This window comes from Chrysochloris asiatica, unplaced genomic scaffold (genome assembly GCF_000296735.1).
Source record: "Chrysochloris asiatica unplaced genomic scaffold, ChrAsi1.0 scaffold00067, whole genome shotgun sequence".
Taxonomy (NCBI): domain Eukaryota; kingdom Metazoa; phylum Chordata; class Mammalia; order Afrosoricida; family Chrysochloridae; genus Chrysochloris; species Chrysochloris asiatica.
The window spans coordinates 1368830-1391644 of record NW_006408585.1 but is presented as its reverse complement, the minus strand read 5'-3'; the positions used below and the strand labels follow the sequence as shown (position 1 = coordinate 1391644).

At 39.5% G+C, this 22815-nt stretch overlaps 1 protein-coding gene across 1 annotated transcript in view; it reads left to right on the top strand.

Annotated features, from left to right (window-relative positions):
* Nucleotides 1-22815, top strand: part of SYNE2 (spectrin repeat containing, nuclear envelope 2) — a 366194-nt gene that overhangs the window by 27691 nt on the left and 315688 nt on the right. Inside the window, exons 2-6 of the mRNA XM_006864568.1 lie at nt 14276-14337; nt 15795-15890; nt 15981-16058; nt 16163-16255; nt 21589-21770. Of these exons, the coding sequence (XP_006864630.1) occupies nt 14276-14337; nt 15795-15890; nt 15981-16058; nt 16163-16255; nt 21589-21770 (511 nt within the window). The remainder of the gene's footprint in view (nt 1-14275; nt 14338-15794; nt 15891-15980; nt 16059-16162; nt 16256-21588; nt 21771-22815) is intronic.

Here is a 22815-nt window from a genome sequence, read left to right as displayed (position 1 = left end):
TTCCACATTATCATATACAAGGGAAGGGGTCTTCAGAAAGTTCATGGAAAACGCAGATGATGTAAAAAACTATGTAAGGATTTAAAAAAAAAAATTGTTTTGCACCAAAATAAGCTTGTACTAACTTGTTATAACATATCTGAACAGCATCTGATTTGAAGCATTAAGAAAGAGAAGACAATAGTTTGAAAAGAGCAACATGAATTCTGCTAAAATTGAAGCAAGAACAAGTATCAAATTTATGGTGAAGCTTAGGTAGAAAAATGGTGAAGTCACCAATGTTTTGTGAAAAGTTTATGGGGACAACGTTCCGGATGAAATCAGCAGTTTACAAATAGATAACTTGTCTACTGGTTGAATCAGTTGTTGGAAAATATGGCCTTTGTGATGGAAATGTTGCTGGAGATTGCATGATAGAATTTTGCAAGACCAATGACTTCTTCATTGCAAATATCTTCTTTTCAACAATGTAAATGGAGATATACATTAGCCAGATGGAACACACAAGACTCTAATTGACAACATCTGTGGGTTGTGATAATGGAAAAGTTGAATGTTGTCGGCCAAACAAGGCCAGAGGCTGCCTATGTAACAGACCATCAATTGCTCAAATACAAATTCAGGCTTTAGCTGAAGAAAATTAAAACAAGTTCAAGAGAGCCAAAATATGACTTGAATATATATCCAACCTGAATTTAGAGACCTCCTTAAGAACAGATTTGACGCAGCTGAACACTAATGATGGACCAGAGGAGTTATGGAATGTCAACAAGTACATCATCCATTAAGAAAGCGAAAGAAAAGACCAAAGTGGATGTCAGAGAGACTCTGAAACTTGCTCTTCAAAGTAGAAGAAGAAGAAAAATTCCTGGAGAGAGTTTGTGAATCTTCTTTAGTGACTTTAGGAGGCACAGAACACTCTTCAAGATGCCGCATTTCAGTATAGCTTTTCTCCGCGCTTAAGGGAAATCACAAACTAGTGAGTCTTATGCTGGGGTAACTGCTTTGAACTCTTACTACTGCGGAGGACTCCCAGAGGCAATGAAACTGGACCTTCCAGGGTCACAGTCGCCTTGGAAGTTTTATAATGAATGTAAAAGTCACACCTATTAGTTGGGTTTAACTCAATTTGTTGTCATTTAAATTCCCTTCCAGCTAAGGATATGAGTTGCCACTTCCTAAGAGGCAGATTGAATAGGAACAAACTCAGGGATTAAATGTAATTTCTGGTAATGACACCTAGAGAAAATCTTTTCAGTCTTTTCCTTCTATGCCTCATTTCCCAAATTCTGACAAATAGTTGAATGATAATCAAGGACATCTATAAGGGTCTGAGTAAAATTTACTGAGTAAAAATATAGAATTTCCCTTCATTTTATATACTTGTTATTTGTTTTAAAATTATGATAGAAAGTTTTCATTCTCTATTCCTTGATGTTTCACAGAACTTCATCATCATAATGTTGTTTTTAGGTGCCATCAGTTGGTAGTGACTCAATAGAGACCCTAAGCACAACAGAACGAAACACTGCCCAGTCCTACGCCAACCTCACAATCATTGCTACATTTATGGCCATAGTTGTTGCCACTGTGCCAATCCATCTCATTGGGAGTCTACCTCTTTTTCTGTGACTCTCCATTTTTTTTAAGACTTTATTTACTCCATTGGCATCATCATGATCAGCTCTGCTTTGAGGAGGCAGCGCTTGCTTCCCCAGTTGTATTTTGAGTGCCTTCCAACCTGAAGGGCTCATCTTCTGGCACTGTATTTGACAATATTCTGCTGCTCTACATTGTTTCAATATTCAGTATTCAGGTGCTGACCATGTTCTACTGCTATTCATAAGGTTTTTAAGTGACCTTGCTTGCTGAAAGTGAAGAGGACTTGAAACATTTACTGATGAAGATCAAAGAGCACAGCCTTTGGTATGGGTTGCATCTCAATGTCAAGAAAACAAAAATCCTCACCACTGAACCAATAAACAATATTCTTATCAACGTAGAAAAGATTGAAATTGTCAAGGACTTCATTCTTCTTGGATCAACTATCAACACTCGTGGAAGCAGCAGTCAAGAGATCAGACAACGTGTATTGCATTGGGCAAATCTGCTGCACAGGAAATTTTTTAAAGTGTTGAAGAGCAGAGATGTCAGCTTGAGGACTAAGGTGCGCCTGACCCAAGCCATGGTATTTTCAGTAACCTCATATGGATGTGAAAGCTGGATGGTGAATTAGGAAGATCATAGAAGAATTGATGCCTTTGAGTTGTAGTGTTGGAGGGGAATACTAAAAGTGCCATGGACTGCCAAAAAAACAATAGATCTGTTTTGGAAGAAGTGCAGCCAGAGTGCTCCTTGGAGGCCAGGATGGCTAAGCTTCATCTCTCATACTTTGGACATATTGTCAGGAGGGAACAGTCGCTGGAGAAGGATGTCATGTTGGGTAAGGTGGAGGGTCAGAGAAAAAGAGGAAGACCCCCAACGAGATGGATCAGCCAGGTGGCATCATTGATGGCGTCAAGTGTGGCAGCGGTAGTGAGGTTGGCCCAGGATCGGACATTGTTTCATTCTGCTGTGCATGGGGTCGCTATGAGTCGGTTCCGACTCGATGGCACCTGACAACAACAACAACAAATATTTGAAAGTAGTTCATGTCACCATCTTCTTAGTCTGCCTTCATCTAGAAGCTCAGCTGAAACTTGTCCAGAGTGGGTGACCCTGATGGTATTTAAAATACATGTGACATAGCTTCCAGAATCACAGCAACACACAAGCTACCACAGTACAACAGACTGACTGGTGGACAAGTGGTGATATTATCATAATAGATTTCATTATTCTCCCTCTCGCTTTTCCCCTTCCTGTTTTCTATTCCTAACATCTGCTGATGGAATGGCCTTATCCTTTACCTGATATTCTAGGAATACTTTGGTTATTTTACTAAAAAATACTTTGCCCTCCCAAATGAAAAATGAAAAACAACAATAAAAGCAAAAAACCTCACCACTTAAACATGTGCCTCTCAATTATATTTTCCCCAGTGGAACAGCCTTTGAGAAGAACAAAAGGTTACTTATTCTGCCATAGGCTGAGCTACTTGGCTTTGGTTCCTATTGAATTAACACTGCTATTCAGGGTAAGGCAGTCTGAAAATGTGAGAAAAGTGTGTCGAGGGGTAAATGGAGAGGCACGTAAGAAACCTAGTTGGGCTGCTACAAAGGTGTTCATTTGCTCCGTGGACACCTCTGTCTAGTGTGAAGCAAAGAGTCCTTGTTGTGTTTGCAGGGATCTCATTTCTAGGATGAAGAGGCGTTGTCTAAATTTGGACAATGAGTCAAAAGCTGTGACGTTGCTTTTCTGAAGTATTTATTTGTGCAGTGTTCCTTCTGCTGCACCAAACTGGAAAATGCCCACGAGGACTTTAAACAAGTCCTGTCCCTCTTACAGCTTTTCTCTCGTTTCTATGAGAGTTTAATCAAATAGGAACAAAGATAATTTAAGATTTTTATTGGAGTCACTTTTTATTTTAAGTTTATGAGCACTCCATCAGGATATATTCTTCAGTTTAGTCTCATGTGAGGGAACTGCAACAAGTTTGTAGGAAAATGGAATGAAAAGATAATGGGCTTTTCCAGGAACTTTTTGAAGCCTCCTCGTATTAGATTGGCTGGTCAGAGTTGAAGTTAGGTTAGAACCCTGATTTTGCTGCCAATTTTTCCAGCCTAGGAACATTCAGAGTGCTCAGTACCCCTTTTGTCTTGTGTGGAAATATTCTAAATTGACTGTTTCAGGTGGGCACTGGATAATAATGTTCTTTTTGTACTCAGTTTTGTGGTAGCATTTCCAACCTAGTTATTTAATGGTATTCCCCTTCCCCTTTTCACCTGTAAGTCCACTGAAGTTAGTGCAGAACAACATAGTTCATAGACAGTGTTCTGCATCCTACTTTGGTGAGTAGCATGGGATTTTAAAAGCTTGGGAGGAGTCATCTCAGCTACAATGATTGGTGTCTTCCCATCTGGAGCAAAGAAGAGTACCAAAGACTCAGGAGAGAAATTGGTACAAAAGACTAATGGAGCACATGAACCAGAGCCAGCATGGCCCACCACCCTGAGACCAGAACTGGATGGTCCCTGGCTGCCACTATCAACTATTCTGACTGAGATCACAACACAGGGTCCCACACAGAATGGGAGAAAAATGTAGAACAAAAAATCAAATTCACACAAAAGATCCAACTTACTGCTCTGACAGAGGCTGGCGGAACCACCAAGACTATGATCCTAATACACCCTTCTGACCTAGAGCTGAAGCAATTCCTTGAGACCACCTTTCACCCAAACTGTAAACAGGCGCATAAAATAATACTCAAGAGGAACCTGTTCCTTAGACCAATCAATTATATAAGATCAGAAGAAGAACATTTCCTCAAAAGCAAAGAGGAGAGGCAGGAAGGGTCAGAAAATTCAGAGGAACAGGAATGAGGACCCCAGGGCAGAGATGAGGAGAGTGTTGCTACATTGCATGGGATGCAACCAATGGCACGGAATACTGTATATGCAAACTATCCAACGGGAAACAAATTCGCTCTGTAAACTTTCACTTAAAGCACAATTAATTTTTTTTTAAAGAAGAAAGCAAGAGTTAGTGCAGTGTCCTCAGGTGTTATAAAGTGGTTCATGTGATTGACTACTAACTTGGGAGTTTGTGTTTACCCAGAGGCACCTCAGAAGAAAGACCTGGTCCTCTACATTTGAACAATCAGCCACTGAAACGTCTATGGAGCATGGACCCTACTCTGATACATATGGGTTCGCCATGAGTTGGAATTGACTTGATGACCATTGGTTTTATTGGTTTTTAGAGTGAGTGAGGACTCTTATCTCTTAGACCTGGTATTTGTGACCTTGAGTAATGTAAATTTCATACATGTAACTTGATGCTGGAGTCATAAAATCTTTCTCCAGTTTCTCTTTCGAAGAACAAAATTATTCCTCAACTGCATTTTTAAATATCTCAGTGCATGTTTAAATAAATCTCTTATCATTATCTAGCAGGAAGAAACTATGAATACATATCTAAAATATTCCAGAGGTTTAAGTATATAGAATTATAGGACAAAATTGTGGTTCTTTGTGATTTTTTTCATTAAGTGAAATTTATATAAAACAGGAATAACTCTCAAGAGCCTGAACTATCCATTTGACTTTCAGAACTCATTTCAGTTGACCTAACATTTATCAAGCACACTAAATAAAATGTGGAAGTCATTGTGCTATCACTAATTTAAATTGATAATGCAAAAAAGGAAAAGGATTAAGAAAGATAAGAAGAAAATCCAATGAGGCTAAGTGCATCTCTTCTCTCTAATCAGTCATAATATTTAACAAACAATTATAAATACTCTAAAGCTCCATTTACTCAGCTAGACTCTTTATCAAATAAAAATTTTCAAGACCTTAGTTTAGAGATCATTCTGTTACATATTGCAAACCAAATACCAACTATTTCAGTCCTTAACACTATGTTAGATAAAGAGTAATCAGGTAGAATGGAAAACAGCAAAGGAAAACAATGTATTAGAAAGTACAGTGGACAACTTAAAAAACAAAAAAGGAATGTGAACTGTTAAATGTAGATGTAGCCTGCTAAGTATGCTGTTGTTAAGTGCTGCCAAATTGATTCAAACTCAGAGTGACCCTGTACAGGGTTTCTGAGGAGCAGCTGGTAGATTTGAACTGCTGACCTTTTAGTTCACAGTCCAGTCCTGATCCTACAGTGCCACACAATATAATAATTCTTTCAGCAAATACTATTTGCTGGTGGCACAGTGGGCTAAACTAAGTTGGACTGCTGATAGCGTGTTTAGTGACTCAAATCTACCAGCTGCCCTTCACATCTTGAAATATAATGTTGTCTGTGATAGAATAATATCTATATGCCCATAAGGAAGGCCAGTTAACAGAATATATATTCAAATGTATGTACCACAACAAAAGCCAGAGATGAAGAAACTGACAAATTCTACTAACTTTTCATTCTGAAATTAAAAGTTATGCAATCAAAATGCATTAATAATTACTGATGATTGAAATGCAAAAATTAAAAACAAAGAGAAGGGATCAATTTTAGAAAATGTGGCTTTGGTAATAAAAACGATACTGTGGATAGCACAGTAGAATTTTGCAAGACCAATGACTTTTTCATTGCAAATACCTTTTTCCAACAACATAAATGGTAGCTATGTAACTGGAACTTGCCAGATGGCATACACAGGAATCAAACTGACTACATCTATGGGAAGAGACAATGGAGATGCTTAATATCATCAGCCAAAACAAGTTCAGGGGCTGACTGTGGAAAGAGACTCTAGTACTTGCACTTGAACGTAGAGTAGTTAAAGTGAATGGAAGATGTAAGGAAGTAAAATAGATGAACAGAAGATTTCAAAGGACAGCTCAAGAAGACAAAGTAAAATATACTGAAACATGCAAAACCTGGAATTAGAAAACTAAAAGTTAGGAAGAACATGCTTGACATTTCTCAAGCTGAAAGAACTAAAGAAAACATTCAAGCCTCAAGTTGTACTATTAAAGGATTCTATGGGCAAACTATTGAACGAGTCAAGAAACATCCAAAGAAGATGGAAAGAATACACAGAATCACTGTATCATAAAGAATTGGTCAGCATTCAGACATTTTAGGAGGTAGCATATGATTAAAAACTGATGGCAATAAAGGAAGAAGTCCAAGCTGTACTGAAGGCATTAGATAAAAACAAGGTTCCAGGAATTGATGGAATACCAGTTGAAATGTTTCAACAGACTGATGCAGCACTGGAGGTAATTGCTAGTCTATACTAAGAAATTTGGAAGACAATTACCTGGTCAACTGACTGGAAGAGATCCGTATTTGTGCCCATTCCAAAGATGATGTGGATAAGACTATATAGGTAGAAGCCTGAACCACATCCAGATCTCCAGAGATGGGAAATTTCCACTTGAAAGGATGAGCAAACCAGCCTGGAGTGGCTAGGAGAACAAAAGATACTTCTTGAAAGAAAGACCTACAGGGAAAAATACAAAACAATAGAGACAGACGGACTGTTACTACAAGAACAAACAAGTTGCTTGCCCAGGAAACATCAAGGCAAGTGGTTGGGTCCCCTCAGTGCAAACCCCCTTCCAAGAATAAGACTCAATGGGAATACAAGCTCTGTCTGATTGGTGACCACGCTCATCACTGATAAGGGGAAGTGAGGGAAAAACAGCAAAGAAGTGGCAAACTAAGCCCTACAATGTAGAAAGTGAAGCGTGCAGCTGATAAAAAGAGAGGGCATATGCACAAGAACACCCACACTTGCAGATAATACCCACTTTACCTGACTTCAATGACTGGATGATCAGAGCTCAACCAGAAGAATAAAGAAGAGGAAAAAATGAGTAATCTGATACAATTTGATGAACTTGACCTACACCTATGGATGCAGTAACTCAAAAGAGGGAACAAATCCTTACAGCAAGAATCATTCCCACCCCCTCCACACATAGAATAGACAGGGATGGGCAACTTGGACATTGGCTACCCAAAATCGTCGGGGGTAGGGGGGAAAGGGAGGGCTACAAAGGCAAGAAGTGACTGGCTTACAAGCTTTCGAGAAGGAACCTAGAGCCAGGGGGCATGGAGGAAGGCAGAATCTCCAGTGAGTACTATCCAATATGTCTAGGCGGAGCTGATGAAATGAAATGCAGATGGGTCTCTTGTGATACAATAATGAATAATTGTTATCAAGACTGATTGTGATGGTTGGAAATGTAAAGGTAGACGTTTTATAGCAAGGAAGGGAGTGATTAACTTTCCAGTCTAGGATCGGAGGTCCCTAGGACCATGAACGGAGAAGAGCCGAGAGCAGGACCCTACCCAGAGAAGCAGCGAGGCCTGAGATGGAGGCAGAGACGATGACGTGGAGCGGAGCGATGGAGCAGCTGGGGACTTCAGATACAGACATAGTGACTGTGTGCTGAAGACCGGGGGTGGGGGGGAGAATATTGTAGGGGGCAGGCTTGCAGAGTATACCCTTTGTTTGCTTGATGATGCATGGAGGGGATTGGAACCATGACAATAAAACGATATACAATAGAATGAATGTAAAACTAATGTTCTCCCATGTAAACTATCATATAATTCACAATAAAATATAAAAAAAAGATGATGTGGAAATTATCAAATAATATCATTAATATCACAAGTAAATAAAATTTTGGTGAAGATAATTCAAAAACAGTTACAACAGCACATCATCAGGGAGCTCTCAGAAATTCAAGCTTGATTCAGAAGAGGATGTAGAATGATAGTTGATGTCAGATGGATCTTGGCTGAAAGCAGAGGATACCAATCAGAAAGGTTTTTACTTGTGACTGAAAAGGCATTCCACTATGTGAATCATAGCAAACTATGGATAGTATTGTGAATAATGGGAATTCTATAACACTTATTGTGCTCATGCGTAACCTGTACAAAGATCAAGAGGCAGTCATTTGAACGGAACAAGGGGATATAGCATGGCTTACAATCAGAAAAGGTATGCATCAAGGTTGTATCCTTTCATTATACTTAGTCAATGTGTATGATGAAAAATTAATCTGAGAAGCTGGACTGTATGGAGAAGAATGTGACATCAACATTGGCGGAACCTGAATATGCAGATGATACAACCTTGCAAAGAGGACTTGAAGTACTAACTGATGAAGATCAAAGAATACAGCCTTCAGCCTTCAGTATGTGTTGTAACAATGTAAAGAAAACAATTTTCACAAATGGGCCAATAAACAAAATCATGACAAATGGAATCAAGATTAAAGTTGTCAAGGATTTCATTTTATGTAGATCTAAAATCAGTGCTCATGAAAGCAGCAATCAAGAAATCAAATAACATTCCAATGAGCAGATTTGTTGCAAAAGACTTCTTAAAAGTGTTAAAGAGCAAACCTGTCACGTTGAGGACTAAGAAGCATCTAACCCAAGCCATATATTTCCAGTTGCCTCAGATGCATATGAAAGCTGGATGATGAATAAGGAAGATTGGAGAAAAATTGAAGCATTTGGATTATGGTGTTGACAAAGAACACCAAACGTTTACCATGGACTGTCAAAAGAACAAACACATTTATTTGTCTTGGAAGAAGTATAGCCAGAATGCTCCTTAGAGGTGAGGATGATGAAATTTTGTCATGTACTTTGGACATATTATCAGAGAGGGACCAGTCCATGGAAAAAGACAGTAATTCGAGGGTTGATGAAAAAGAAGACCCCTAGAAGTTGTGTTGACATGATGGTTGCAGCAATGGACTCAAACATAACAATTGCAACAATGGCGCAGAACCAAGCAGTGTTTCATTCTGTGGTACATAGGGTTACTGTGAGTTAGAGACCATTCACCAACACTTAATAATGACAACAACCACAAGTGTGTATGAGAGAAACCAACTGATGATAAAAGAGGGAACAGAGAGTGTAGGAGGAGGGAGTGAATTTAGATATCAGATGCTGTTGATTGGTTATGTTAGATGAAGAATGAGAATCAACCATTAGTTTTAGGGAGAGGGGGTCATATGACCTTGATTGGTGACTTCGATGAGAGAGCATTTTAATGGGATGACAAGGGCATGATGGTCTTGGATTCAGTTAAGAAAAATATGAGACACCTTACAGACTCCCACACCAGGACTCCCTAGAGGACAAATTAGTTAGATAAGAAGAATTCAAGACACTGAGAAACTAAGAGGTTGGATTCATCTGTGTGTATGTTGAAATCTCCAGTCATTGTAGTATAGAGTGGCAAGGACCAACTTTTTTTTTTTTTTAGATGTTTTGCCCCAAAGGGTTGCAGCCAATGAAGCAGTAGATGATGAAGAATTGGAGTTAAGAGAGTTCTAAAATTTTATTATGAGAGAATTAATAGCATGGCTTTATACTGATTGGAATAGTTGAATCGATGATATAGGAAAGTAGCAAATGTTCATTAATAGGTGCCAAGGGATGCACTCTAGTGTATGAGTTAGGCTAGTTTACCTACACCAACAGATTGGGAGTCAAAGGCTTGTGTGGTGTAAACTTTGATAGTAAGAAAGAAGAAAGAGGTGTTGGAAGTGTGAGGAAGAAGAAGGTATGAACTTATTGTCTAGTGCAGAGGAGGGGGCAATGCTGAGGGACCAGCTGGGGTCATGGTGATGATTGTAAAGTAGACCAGCCAGTTCTTATATGGGTTTTCTTCAGACTCTTTATTTAGCAGCATGTGTGTAGGTATGATGTGGGCAGAGAGTAGTCATGAAGTGCCACACAAATACAGCAAAATAATGAAGGTGAAGAAGGATTTACAATAATTGGTCGTGCAGTTTAAAGTGGGCTGGGATAAAAGAAGGAGTCCTGGTGTAGCGTTGTGGGTTAATGCGCTGGGCTGCAAAGTCGGTTTGAGCCGCAAGGTTGGCAGTTCAAGTTCACCAGTCACTCCTCAGAAGCCCTATACAGGGTTGCTATGGGTCAGAACCAACTTGAGGGCATGTAACAACAACAACAGGAGGAAAGAAAATTTATGATGGGGGTAAGGGACAGTGTAAAGCTGAACTAATGACTTGGAATTCCCTATGGGCTCAAGGAATGTTGAAGTTGGAGTACTAGACGAGTGAAAAGATCAGGGGTTTGATGTTCAGAGATGGGAATGCATAGTTATGGAGGAACCATAGTTATTATTGCCAAGGTCTGGGATAGAACACGCCAGTGAGTGAGTGAGGCAGGGCTGTTGAGTGCCGTCGAGTTGGTTCCAACTCAGAGTGACCCTGTAATAGGGTTTCTAAGGAGCGGCTGGTGAGTTTGTACTGCCTCCTGTGATTCAAACCGACCTTGTGGTCCAGTACTTTATTTATCCCCAGTACCACACCAGGACTCCTTAAGGAACTCTGGTAGCGTAGTGGTTACGAATCGGGCTGCGAACCTTAAGGTCAGCAGTTCGAAACTACCAGTCGCTCCGCGGGAGAAAGATGAGGCTTTCTACTCCTGTAAGGATTTACACCCTCGGAAACCCTGTACAGGGTCGCTATGGGTCGGACCCGACTCGATGGCACTTAACAACAACAACAACACCACACCAGGACTCCTTAGAGGACACATTTATTAGAGAAGAGGAGTTCAAGACACTGAGAAACTAAGAGGTTGGATTCATCTGTGTGTATGTTGAAATCTCCAGCCATTGTAGTATAGAGTGGCAAGGAACTAAAAATTTTGAGGGTGAATAACAAGGTAGTAGATGACTGTAACAATAAGACCATGTGACTTCCAACTAGAGGCTTTGGGGGCTGAAGATAGGGAAGGACAATTTGGAAGAAGCAGAGAGGAGCAAAGAGCTAGAGTTACTAGGGCTGTAAGAGGAAGTGGAACAACCAGTTGAGATGGTTGCAGAAGACGTGTTCTCAGAGGAAAGCCGGGTTTCAGTTGGAGCAAGAAGCCCACATGAACATCAGAGAGGGTACCGGGCATGTAGAGGACTTTGCTGGTGATGCAGCATGGATTTCATCCTTACTGGAAGAGTCTCACGACTTAAGAGATGAGAGATAGAAAACTTGGGAGATGGACAAAGCCATATGGAAATTAGAGTGAGAGATGTGAGGGAGACTTCAGGATGTGTATATGTATGTGTGCATGTGTGTAGTTGTATATTAAGTTGTACATTAATATGTGTTTGTGCATAAACATGTATATGGGTGTGTGTGTACATATGTGAGTGCATTTGTGTGACTGGTATAAGCAGGAATAAGGGGCGCAGTGAGGTGAGACATAAGGTAGATGGTGGTGGCAGGCTTTGAACCCTGGATACAGGAAGAAGTAAGTGGGTGTCTGGGCTTATGCTTATCCCTGTCTGTGAGTGAAGAGACCTGGGAACATGGGAGACTCAATCTCAGAGACTTTAGTGTGTCTGCAGAAGCTGAGCAGGTAGAAGATGTGAAGGGATGGTGTCAGTGTGGGGCCCATCCTACCTTTGGGAGGAAGCGGGTATACACTCTGTCTTTCCTTTGACTTGAAGCCAGTAAATAAGAGTAACAGTTAACATTTCTTATGTGCTTACTATGAGCTGTATTCTATGCCAAATACTTCAAAGGGATGCTGAAACTCTCACAATAGTTTCTAGAGGTTATTCCCTTAATTACACAGGAGGGATCTGCAGTTTAGAGAAATGCAACACCTTGCTGAAGGTCACATAGCTCCTCAGTAACTGACAGTTAAATCAATGGTGCTATACTTAAGCTCACCAGCTGCTCCTTGGAAACCCTAGGGTCACTATGGGTCAGAATCGACTCGACGGCACTTAACAACAACAGTATTATCCATAAGGAGCTCTGGTAGTGTAGTGGTTACGAGTCGAACTGCTAACTTTATGGTCAGCAATTCAAAACTACCAGCTGTTCCGTGGGAGAAACATAAGGCTTTCTGTTCCCTTAAAGATTTACAGCCTTGTAAACCTTATGCAGGGTCACTATGAATAGGAACCAACTCCATGGTAAACATACACCATCACCACCATATTATCCATGACAGGTTTTCAGACTGATGTTACTGATGTTGAGACTTTAAATGCAACTTGTCCATGAGCCTTTAAAACTATCTCCAGCCACACATCATGGTTGTTCTTTACATACTGCATTGCGTGTGGCATCCTGGTGTGGTACTGTGGGTTAACGCGCTGGACTGCAAGTTTGGTTTGAACTGAAGGTCGGTGGATCAAGTTCACCAGCTGCTCCTCAGAAACCCTATACAGGGTTGCTATGGGTTAGAACCGACTTGATGGCATTTAACAACTGCATTGCATTGGCATCGCAATTCTTTTTGTGTTAAGAACACTTCTCACTCTTCGCACTTCCATGTAGAATACAGCCAAGACCATGTAGCACACACATATACATGCAAATACATGTATGCACACACTCCAGACTCTATACAGGCTAACAGGTTTTGACAGTAAAATTTATTAAAAACTATGCTATATTGTAGTTGTTGTTAAGTACTATTGAGTTGGTTCTGACTCAGCGACCCTGTCTAGGGTTTCCAAGGAGCAGGTGGTGAGTTTGAACCGCTGACCTTGCAGTTCAAACCGACCTTGAGATCGAGTGCTTATCCTACAGCTCCACACCAGGAATATTGTAGTTGATATGTGGCTTGATGTTTCTAAAATGCTTCATGGATAAACATTCGCAATTTAGACTTGAGAACGCTTGTGAGATTGTGAATCACACACATTGCCAGAGCAACAGAACCTTGAAACGTTGATGTATTCAAAAGGTTTCTGAGTTTCTTACTTTATAACGGCTGTCCTCTTTCCTTCCTCTTTTATTTATTTTTTATTTTTTCATCTTTTATTGTGAATCAAGTGAAGGTTTACAGAGTAGAACACCAGTTTTACATTCAGCAAATCATATACTACCTCGTTACAACGATTGCACTACTCTCCATGTACACAGTTTACAGTATTTACCTTGGTTCACTTTAGCATTGCATTTCTCCTGTATCTCCTGCTACCATCGTATTTCCTCTGCCAGATTTTCTCTTGTTGTGTTGCCTGCCTGTCACCTGTGTTAGCATGTGTCTACCCTCTAGTCCCTGAAGAATTTTCACTCCTTCACCCCATAACCATCATAAATTGTTTCTTTATCAAGAAAACCTGTTTTTTTTTTTACAACATTGGTTTCCTACAATATTTGCCCTTGTGTGATTGACTAATTTCACTCATCATAATGCCCTCTGGGTTCATCCATGTTGTGAGATGTTTCTCAGATTATTCTTCAGTGTTGTGTAGTATTCCACTGTGTATGTACCAAAGTTTGTTTACTAACTGTGAAGGATCCTGTTTCTGTATCCATTCTGCTCTCTGTATATCTTGTGTGGTGCATTTAATGTATTTACATTCAGTTTAATTATCCATAGGTATGAATTGATTGCTGTGTATTTGCTGGATTTTTTTTTTTTTTTTGTGTGTGTGTGTGTGTGTGTGTGTGGTGCTGTTTCTTTGTTCCACATACTTTTCTGCACTGAGTTAATTTTGTGATTTTTGGGTTTTCTTTGTATTTTCAATTTGATTGTCTTAATGCGTACTAAATCTTTCTGATTTTTCTCTTATTTTGCAGTTGTGTTCATTTTCTTTGAGGTGATCCTGAAATTATTAATATTTTTCCCTATTTAAAATTATCTGTATTATCTTGTTATCTATTTGATCCTCTTTTTTTAACAGCTGAGCAAGAACATATTCAGAAGAAGACCTTCACCTGCTGGATAAATTCACAGTTGGCAAAGGTAAGGGAAAAAATGACAAATTAAGTTATATAAGTTTCTTACTCCCTCAAATTTGGCCCCAAGGAGGCCGTTCATAATGGTACTAATGATGACATATGAATATAAACAGGTTTGAACCAGATCAGTCATGGCCTGTGCAGACCCAAATTTGAAAAATGTGTGTGAACCAGAACAGGAAAGATGGCAGGAGGGTCTCAGGAGAGGTGTGCTGAGCCCTTTCAGGAGCCTGATGCAGGAGGCTGGACTATTGACCCACCTTCAAAGCAGCATGGTTGGCTATGGTGCCATCTTTGAGGCAGAGACTGTTATTTTGGACTCGATGGTCAAGAGATTTGGTTGCTATGCAACACACATGCTGCACTTGCTTTCTAAGAGGGAGATTTCATTTTTAACAAGGTGTCAGTGTGTAATTTTTCTCCATTCCAGTTATTGTTCCGATACACCCACAATTTACTAATTTGAGTCTGTTCTGGTTTCATTTCTTTGGCCATGACTGAACTGGTTTGTCAGGAAAGAGCTGGTTTGAAGCCCGGCATATAAAAGACAGTTGGTTGTCTTTCTTGAAAAACTGTGCTGAAAGTCACCTTGATTTTGTTTTGATGTTTTTTGGTATTCTTTCCCATTATGTAAACAACTACATTTTTAAGGGCATGAGACAGTGATATAAAAATATTTATAAAGTTGTATTATAGAAAAATAGAATGAAAAGTTAGTGGAATTCTTCAATGAACTTCTTAAAGCCCTTTCACGAATTGACTGTTGGCTATGTGTTAGGCCCTGTCCAAAGCTCTTTAAATGAAATAACTCATTTAATTGTCACAATATCCCTTTATCATAGATGGTGTTACTGCTTAAAAGACAAGGCGAGTGAGGTACAGAAATTAATGTGACTTGCCCATTGTCACACAGTTTGTAGTTGATAGTGTCAGGATACAAACCCAGGCAGTCTGGACCCTGGAGGACTTGATTGTAATCACTGAGCCATCCTATCTTTCACGATGGCAAGTAGCTGCTGTAAACTAGATATGCAAAGAATGAGTCTCTTCTGACAACTGTCCCCTGTGTGCCCATCCCAGCATAATGCTTGTCTTTCTAAAAAACGAAATACATAGCAGGCTTACTCTAGAAATGTAATCTGCTCTCCAAATGGGTCACTGTTTGTTGATTATGAATGTCTGCTTCCAAGCACAGATATTTGATACCATGAATGTTCCACAGATGAAAGACTGTTGTGTTGTTGGAAATTTGACAGGAGATAAATTAGGTTCATTACTTTTATCATGTTTGGGCCTATGGAATGTTGTGCGTTATGAAACGGTGTGCATTATCTATCATTCAGTTGATTAAAAAGAAAATCACCACTAAAAAAAAGATACAGTGTACATGTATGAAATTCTTAAAGGTATTGCAGTCCTGGTCAGAGTTGGAGTGATTATTTTTCTGATGATTATTTGCAGCGCACTCCCTGTACATTTGTATCAGACCTATTCACAGACATTAAAAAGGGACATGTCCTTCTGGACCTGTTAGAAGTCCTTTCAGGACAACAACTGGTAAGCTTTTATGTGACATCAAGAAACTTTTCATTGCTTAAAATATAACTTTTGTATTTCTGAGTGATATATTTTGTTTGAACTTCATAGCCTCGTGATGTAGGATCTAATACATTCCAGCATAGAATCAACATAGAACACGCTCTGACATTCCTGAAAAAACGATCTGTGAGTATGAATTTCACATGAAAATCCATAGGAGAAATTCAAGCTTTAATTAAAATTAATTTGAAATACTTTCTCCTTTTTAACCTGCATGCCTTCTTTTCCAGATCAAGCTAATAAATATTCATGTTACTGATATTATAGATGGAAACCCATCCATTATTCTTGGCCTAATTTGGACAATTATTCTGCACTTTCATGTAAGTTGTATGGTGATATAAAAGTTATTTCTACTCTAATAACTGTAGTATGAAATAAGTGTCATGAAATGAACGCAACTCGGTGCTTAAATCATAATAAACTCCAAACCAAACTTACTGTCGATTTTGAATCTTAGCAACCCTGTATAGGGTTTCTGAGGCTGTAAATCTTTATGGGAGCAGAAAGCCTCATCTTTCTTATGCAGAGAGGGTTTGAACTATTGACCTTGCAGTTAGTAGTCCAGTGCTTATTGTATAGTTCCATACCATCCCCCTTTTCATAATGCTCCTTTCTAAGGAGCAGCTGATTAACTTGAACCACCAATCTTGTAGTTCAAACAGTCTGGTGTATTAACCCACAGCACTACACCAGGACTTATAACTTTTCATTAGGGTTGTATTTAACATATAGAAAAATTACAAAAATTATCATCTTTAAACTATTGCATCTTCTAATCTATGAGTCTAATATATTTCACTGTTGTTGTATTGAAAGTTTTTTCACTATGGTTTCTCCTTTGACCGAAGGATTATTTAAAAATATATTGCTTAATTTCTGAATAATTAGAGATTTTGTTTGGTACAGCATCATTACTGATTTCTAGCTTGATTTCAGTGTGGTCAGAAAAATATAATCTGAGTGATGACAGTCCTTCCAGATTTCTGAAGTTTGCTTTATTGTCCAGAATGGTCGGTTTTTAGTAAATGTTCCATATGCACTTGAAAAGAAATGTTGATTCTGCCATTTTGGTTCCAGTGGTAAAGACAAAGCAGATCAGCTTTGTTAATTTTCTTGGTCCTGTCTACTATTCTTTTTTTTTCTTTAAGGTTTTAATTGTAGATTGAGCATAAGTTTACAGGGCAGATCATCAGTTTTACATTCAACAAATCATACACCTTGTTTCATTACAATGATTATAATCCCACCCCCCACCCCCCATGTACCATCAGTTAACAGTATTTCTCTCTATTCACTTTAGCTTTTTTAAAAAAACAAAAAACAGGCATATATAATAATTTACACCTCAAAAGGGCACATTCTGCAAGTCTGGCTCCTGGTTACAAGCTCTTAGACCCTCTCTTCCCATGAATCTAGAGTCCTCAGCTGTTCTCTATCTCTATGTCCCCATCTCTGCCTCCATCTCTGGCGTTGCTGCTTCTCTGGATAAGGTCCTGCATTCTGCTCATGCTCTTCTCCCTTGATGGTCCTAGGATCCTCTGTTTCTGGACTATAAGATTAACCACTCCCCTATTTTTGTTACAAAACTTCTGCCTTGTCAATTGTAACAGTTTGCAATTAGTCATAATGATAATTATTCACTATTGAATCATACAAATCTTATCCCTATCTCTTTTCACCAGACCCATCTAGACAAGATGAAAACTATTCAGTGGGGACTCTTCCTCTGCCCACCCCACCCCTGCCACCACACACTCTTAAACTAAACTCCCTCTTGAAACCTTGTAAGCCAGTCACTTCGTGCCTTTATTGCCCCCTCATTTTAGATCGCCAATGTCTTAAGTTTCCCGTCCCTATCTACCCTGTGTACAGAGGGGATAGCATTGATACTTGATATGAAGACTCCTTCCCTCTCTATTGGTATTTAGAGTTACTACACCATGAGTATAGGTCAGGTTCCCCAAATTGTAGCAATTTACCCTTGTTTCCTTTATCAAAAGAAAAAAAATTGTTTTTTTTTGGTAATCTTTCTCTAGTTGAGTTCTGATTATCAAGCCATCGAGGCTAGGTAAAATGAGTACTGTCGGCAAGTTTGGGTGTTCTTGTGCATCTCCCCTCACTTCGTATCAGCTAGAAACATCACTCTCAGCTCTAGCCCTCTCTGGCTATGTCCTTGTCCATGACCTCAAGTGTCCCCAGGTCTCACCACACTTTGGACCAACCAGCCCTTCCTCTTCTCTCTCTCATCTCCAGGTCAATAGGAGTCAATTATCTGTGGTTGACCTCAGCCTATTTCTTCATTGCTGCCTTTCCCCATTTTCCACTTAGCAGTAGACCAATGTGGTCACCAGCAAGCTTACATGCCTGTTCATATGTTCCCTTTGAGTTTCAGTTTTAGAGGGGAGCTTGTCCTGAAGGAACTTGATTGCTTGCCTTAATGTTTTCCTGGCGAACAGCTTGCTTATTCTTGTAGTAGCCAGTCATGCTGACATTTTTGTTTTGGATTTTTCCTGATGATCTTTCTTTGAAGATGTATCTTCTGTCACTCCAGCTGTTCCAGGCTGGTCTGCTTGTCCTTTCTAGTGGAAATGTCCCATCTCATAAGGTTCTGGATGGGATTCAGGATTCCACCTAAGGTCCTATACTCTGCAAAGGCTTTCCAAGAGGCCTATTTCACTTAGAAAGTTCTAGAACACCTTTTAGGTATTTTAGTCAGTTATAGGCTGAAGATGGGCTTACAAGTTTCTGTAATCATGTTTCCCAACATTCCTTTCTATCCCACTCAAGTGTCAATTTTATAATAGTAGACAAGGAAAACCTATACTCAGAAGACAGTCAAGGATTTTAGTATTATTTCACCTCTTCAAACTATGCCTAGATCCCTGTATCCCAGAGCCCTGTTGTTCCAAGGTTGAGCATGCATCACTATTTATCTCTGTCCCACTTAGGCCATGCAAACCTGTCTCAGTGTTCCCCTATCTATCTTGGTCTTCTGCCTCCTCCCCCTTGTTGTATTGCCCTCCCCAACACCTGAACTGAACCCTGCACCCCAACCCCACTGTTGTGGTTACCTTATATTCCATTAACTCTTCCTCTGTTTAAGACAGTCTATTGTATCCTATAATCTATCTGATCTTCTTACCACCTGGATCTCTGTTCCTCTGTGTTTACCTTCTTTCACATTATAAATGTTTTGATCATAGACTGACCTCCCAGATCCTCTGTTCTTGACTCTTCCATTTGTTGATTGAGTTCAGGGTGATGCTAACATGTAAGTCATTCTCTGTTATCTGTTCTTGTTGGTTCTCAGTCCACAGAACTCCCTTTAGGATGTTTTGCAGTGCAGGGTTGGCTTTGGCAAAATCCCTTAGCTTTTGTTTGTCCTGGAATGTTTTGATTACACCATCATATTTGATTGACACCTTTGCTGGGTAGAGGATTCATGGTTGGCAGTTTTTTTTCTTTCAGGGTTTTATATATGTCTCCCCATTGCCCTCTTGCCTGCATGGTTTCTGTTGAGAGATCGAGCTTAATCTGATTTGCTTGCTTTTGTATGTTATAATTCTCTTTTCCCTAGCTGCTTTCAGGATTCTGTCCTTATCTTTGAATTTGGAGAGCTTGATTATTATATGTCTTTGGTGATTTTCTTTTAGGGTCTATACTTCCTAGGGTTCATTGAGCTTCTTGAGTGCTTATCTTTTCATTTTTCAGAATGTTAGGAAAATTTTCTTCCATAAGCTCTTCAACTATCTCCTTTGTGGACTTGTGTGATTCTTCCTGTTCTGGAATTCTGATAATTCTTGTTATTCCTTTTCATGATGTCCAACATGAATCTTAGTCCTTCTTCAGGTTTTTTAATCCTTTTTTGTGCTTGCTCTTCTATCTTAGTAGTGTTGAGAGATATATCTTCTAGCTCACTAGTTCTGGCTTCCATCTCTTCAGTTCTATTCCTTTGCCCTTTCAATATATTGTCCATTTCTGATATTCTATTATTAATCATTTGGACCTCTTTCTGTAGATTTTACATTGTTTCCAATGCTCTTTCCTGATTTCTTCCTTATTTTTCTCAACTCCATAGTATAGTGTTTTGATACCTTTTATAATCATTTTTAGGAATTCCATCTCCGGCATTTCCAAAGCCTGCCCATCTTCCAGTATGGAGTGTAGGTCTACTTCCAGTTAATTTGCTTTAGGCACTTTATCTTGTTTCTGGACATGTGCTGATATGGTCATCTGTTTCTGTTTTTTGGGAATATTTAGGAGTTACCTGTGGCCTTAATACCTAGATGGGCGTGTATTTTGGTATTTTTTTATGCTTTCTGATTGTTTCCAGGTAAATGTGATTCCCTTTTCACTCTTCCTCCTGAGAAATTTCAAGATGCCACTGTTGGTCATTGTGACATAACTCAGAATTTAATTTTAGTCCTATTTCCTAGTGATAAACAGTTCAGGGCCAGCTGTGGTCATTTTCACTGCTGTTTGGTTTTAAGTGGAAACTGTCACTTTAAATTTTGAGGATATCCATGCGCATGCATAGTAGAACCCTCTGGGAGTGGGGGTGGGATGTCCACTCGCTCAGGCACCCCCTCTGGTCAGCAACATGGAGAGACCAATGAACAGGTACCAAAAAAAGAAAGTCCACACTTTTCTCTCTGCGGTTCTGTCAGGCACCCATGGCTGCTCTGATCCTTCCCCCCTTGGTCTTGCCCAAGGTGGCGGCTCTTGGAGCAGCTGAGCATCTTGAATTAGAAAGCAATGGATTTCTTGCTTCTGCTACAAATTCTCCGAGTTGTAAGCCTTCCAACCTTCTAAACGTTCCTTTATATATGGTTCAGAATTCTGGCACCATCCCCTGAGCCTGCTTGGTCCAGTATTCTGTGTTGTCACTGATGGAGCTCATCACTGCACTTCCACCCTCTCCGCCATCTTTTTTGTTCTCCCCAGTCTACTATTCTTGATTATCTTATAATTCTTACAATTACTAAGTAATGTTTGTGGATTTATCTTTGAAATATTTGGGTGCATATTATTAAATTGCCCATCAAAATATTTGAACCAATTTGTGCTTTTATCTGCAATATATGAATATCTAGTTTCGGATACTTCCAGCATCACTTGGGTATTATCTCTTTAAATTGTTTGCATGTGTTACTTTTTTTTTTAATGTTTTGATTTAAATTACTATTTAGATTGTTTTTCATATTCTTATTGGCAATTTGTGGTGTTCTTTGTCTTTTTTCCTTGGAATTTCCCTGCATGTATTTTTCCTACCCCCACCTTTATTTATATTCATATCTTAATGATTGATAGTCAGAGATGCATTTTAATTGACCTATTCATTCTGAAGATACTCAGAATAGGAACTCAATTCTGTTAAGTCCAATTATTTGGCAAGTGTTGAGTACCCAGTAGAATGTTTTATAAGCTCGTTATTGGGACAGATAGTTGCTTGCCTTCAGTGTGGAATGCCCTGCCTGGGTGAGGGCATGAAATAATCCATATCTAGGTTGAAGGAAAACCCAAGTGAAGCTCTAGATGAGAAATGCTGCTATTCAAGGATTTGGTCCATGAGTTAACTGCCAACTCTGATATAATACTTTATAGTGTTTTACTCAATGATTCTGTATATGTTCACTATTATTCTCTTCCTTAGATTGAGAAGCTTGCCAGAACGCTTTCTTGCAATTACAATCAACCCTCCATGGATAGTGTGAGTGAAGTTGACTCATCTCCTACCTCAAGTCCTCCAGCGAAGAAATGTTCCAAAGTCCAAGCAAGATGGCAGATGTCTGCAAAGAAGGCTCTTCTCTTGTGGGCTCAGGAACGGTGTGCTGCGTAAGTAGTTTGCTATGATCAGAGAAGACCCATAGGGTAGTTGTATGTACCAACTCAACCTTACTGACCCTCAGGCCTGCTAGCCAGGCTGACTGGGTAAAACAGACACCCAGACACTGCTGTCTCAGAAGAAACTGCTCAATATTACCCCTATCTTTCACAGTGAATTTTCCTATCTGGAGTTTTGTGAGTTCCATAACTTCAAGTTCTCAAGGCTAGACATGGGGTCATGTGGGAAACCTACCTGTTTCCTGCCCCATGCTCAGGTTGTTGATATTAAGTGCCACTGAGTCAGTTCCAACTCATAGTGACCTTGTATAGGGTTTCCACAGAGCAGCTGGTGAGCTTGAACCACTGACCTTGGGGTTCAAACCGACTTTGCAGTCCAGCTCATTAACCCAAAGTGCTACACCAGGACTTTTATTGTGTGGAAATAAAGCAACATTTTAATACACTTTTCATCAGTCACAGTTCCATCTGGAAGGGGAATTTAGATTTTAAAACTTTTACCATTCTATGAGCTTTTTAAAAGTCAGGACTATGATTAATTGACTGTGTATCCCCAGCACCTGAAATAATGCAAGTGTATTTTTTGTTTAATAAAGGAATGAATAAATGAACAGATAGATGAATTAGTAACCAACACATGATATCACCTTTTGGTACTGTGTATAATTAAGGAGATCTGGTGGTATAGCGGGTTACACTGTGGGCTGCTACTTCAAAGTCAGCAGTTCAAATCCATCAGCTGCTCCGTGAGAAAAAAGATGAGTTTTTTTGTTCCCCTCTGCATAAGCTTGCTATGAGTCAGTACTGACTAGATGACACCTAACAACAACAACAAAAGATTTATAGTCTTGGAAACCCTGTACAAGGTTACTGTGAGTCAGAACTAACTTGAAGGCACACCACGAGCACTGTATGCAATTATATTAAGAGACCATGGTGGTGGTGGTGGTGCTCTGTGGAGTCAGTTCCGACTCATAGCAACCCTATTACATAGGGTTTCTGAGGCTGTAAATCTTTATGGGAGCAGAAGGCCTCG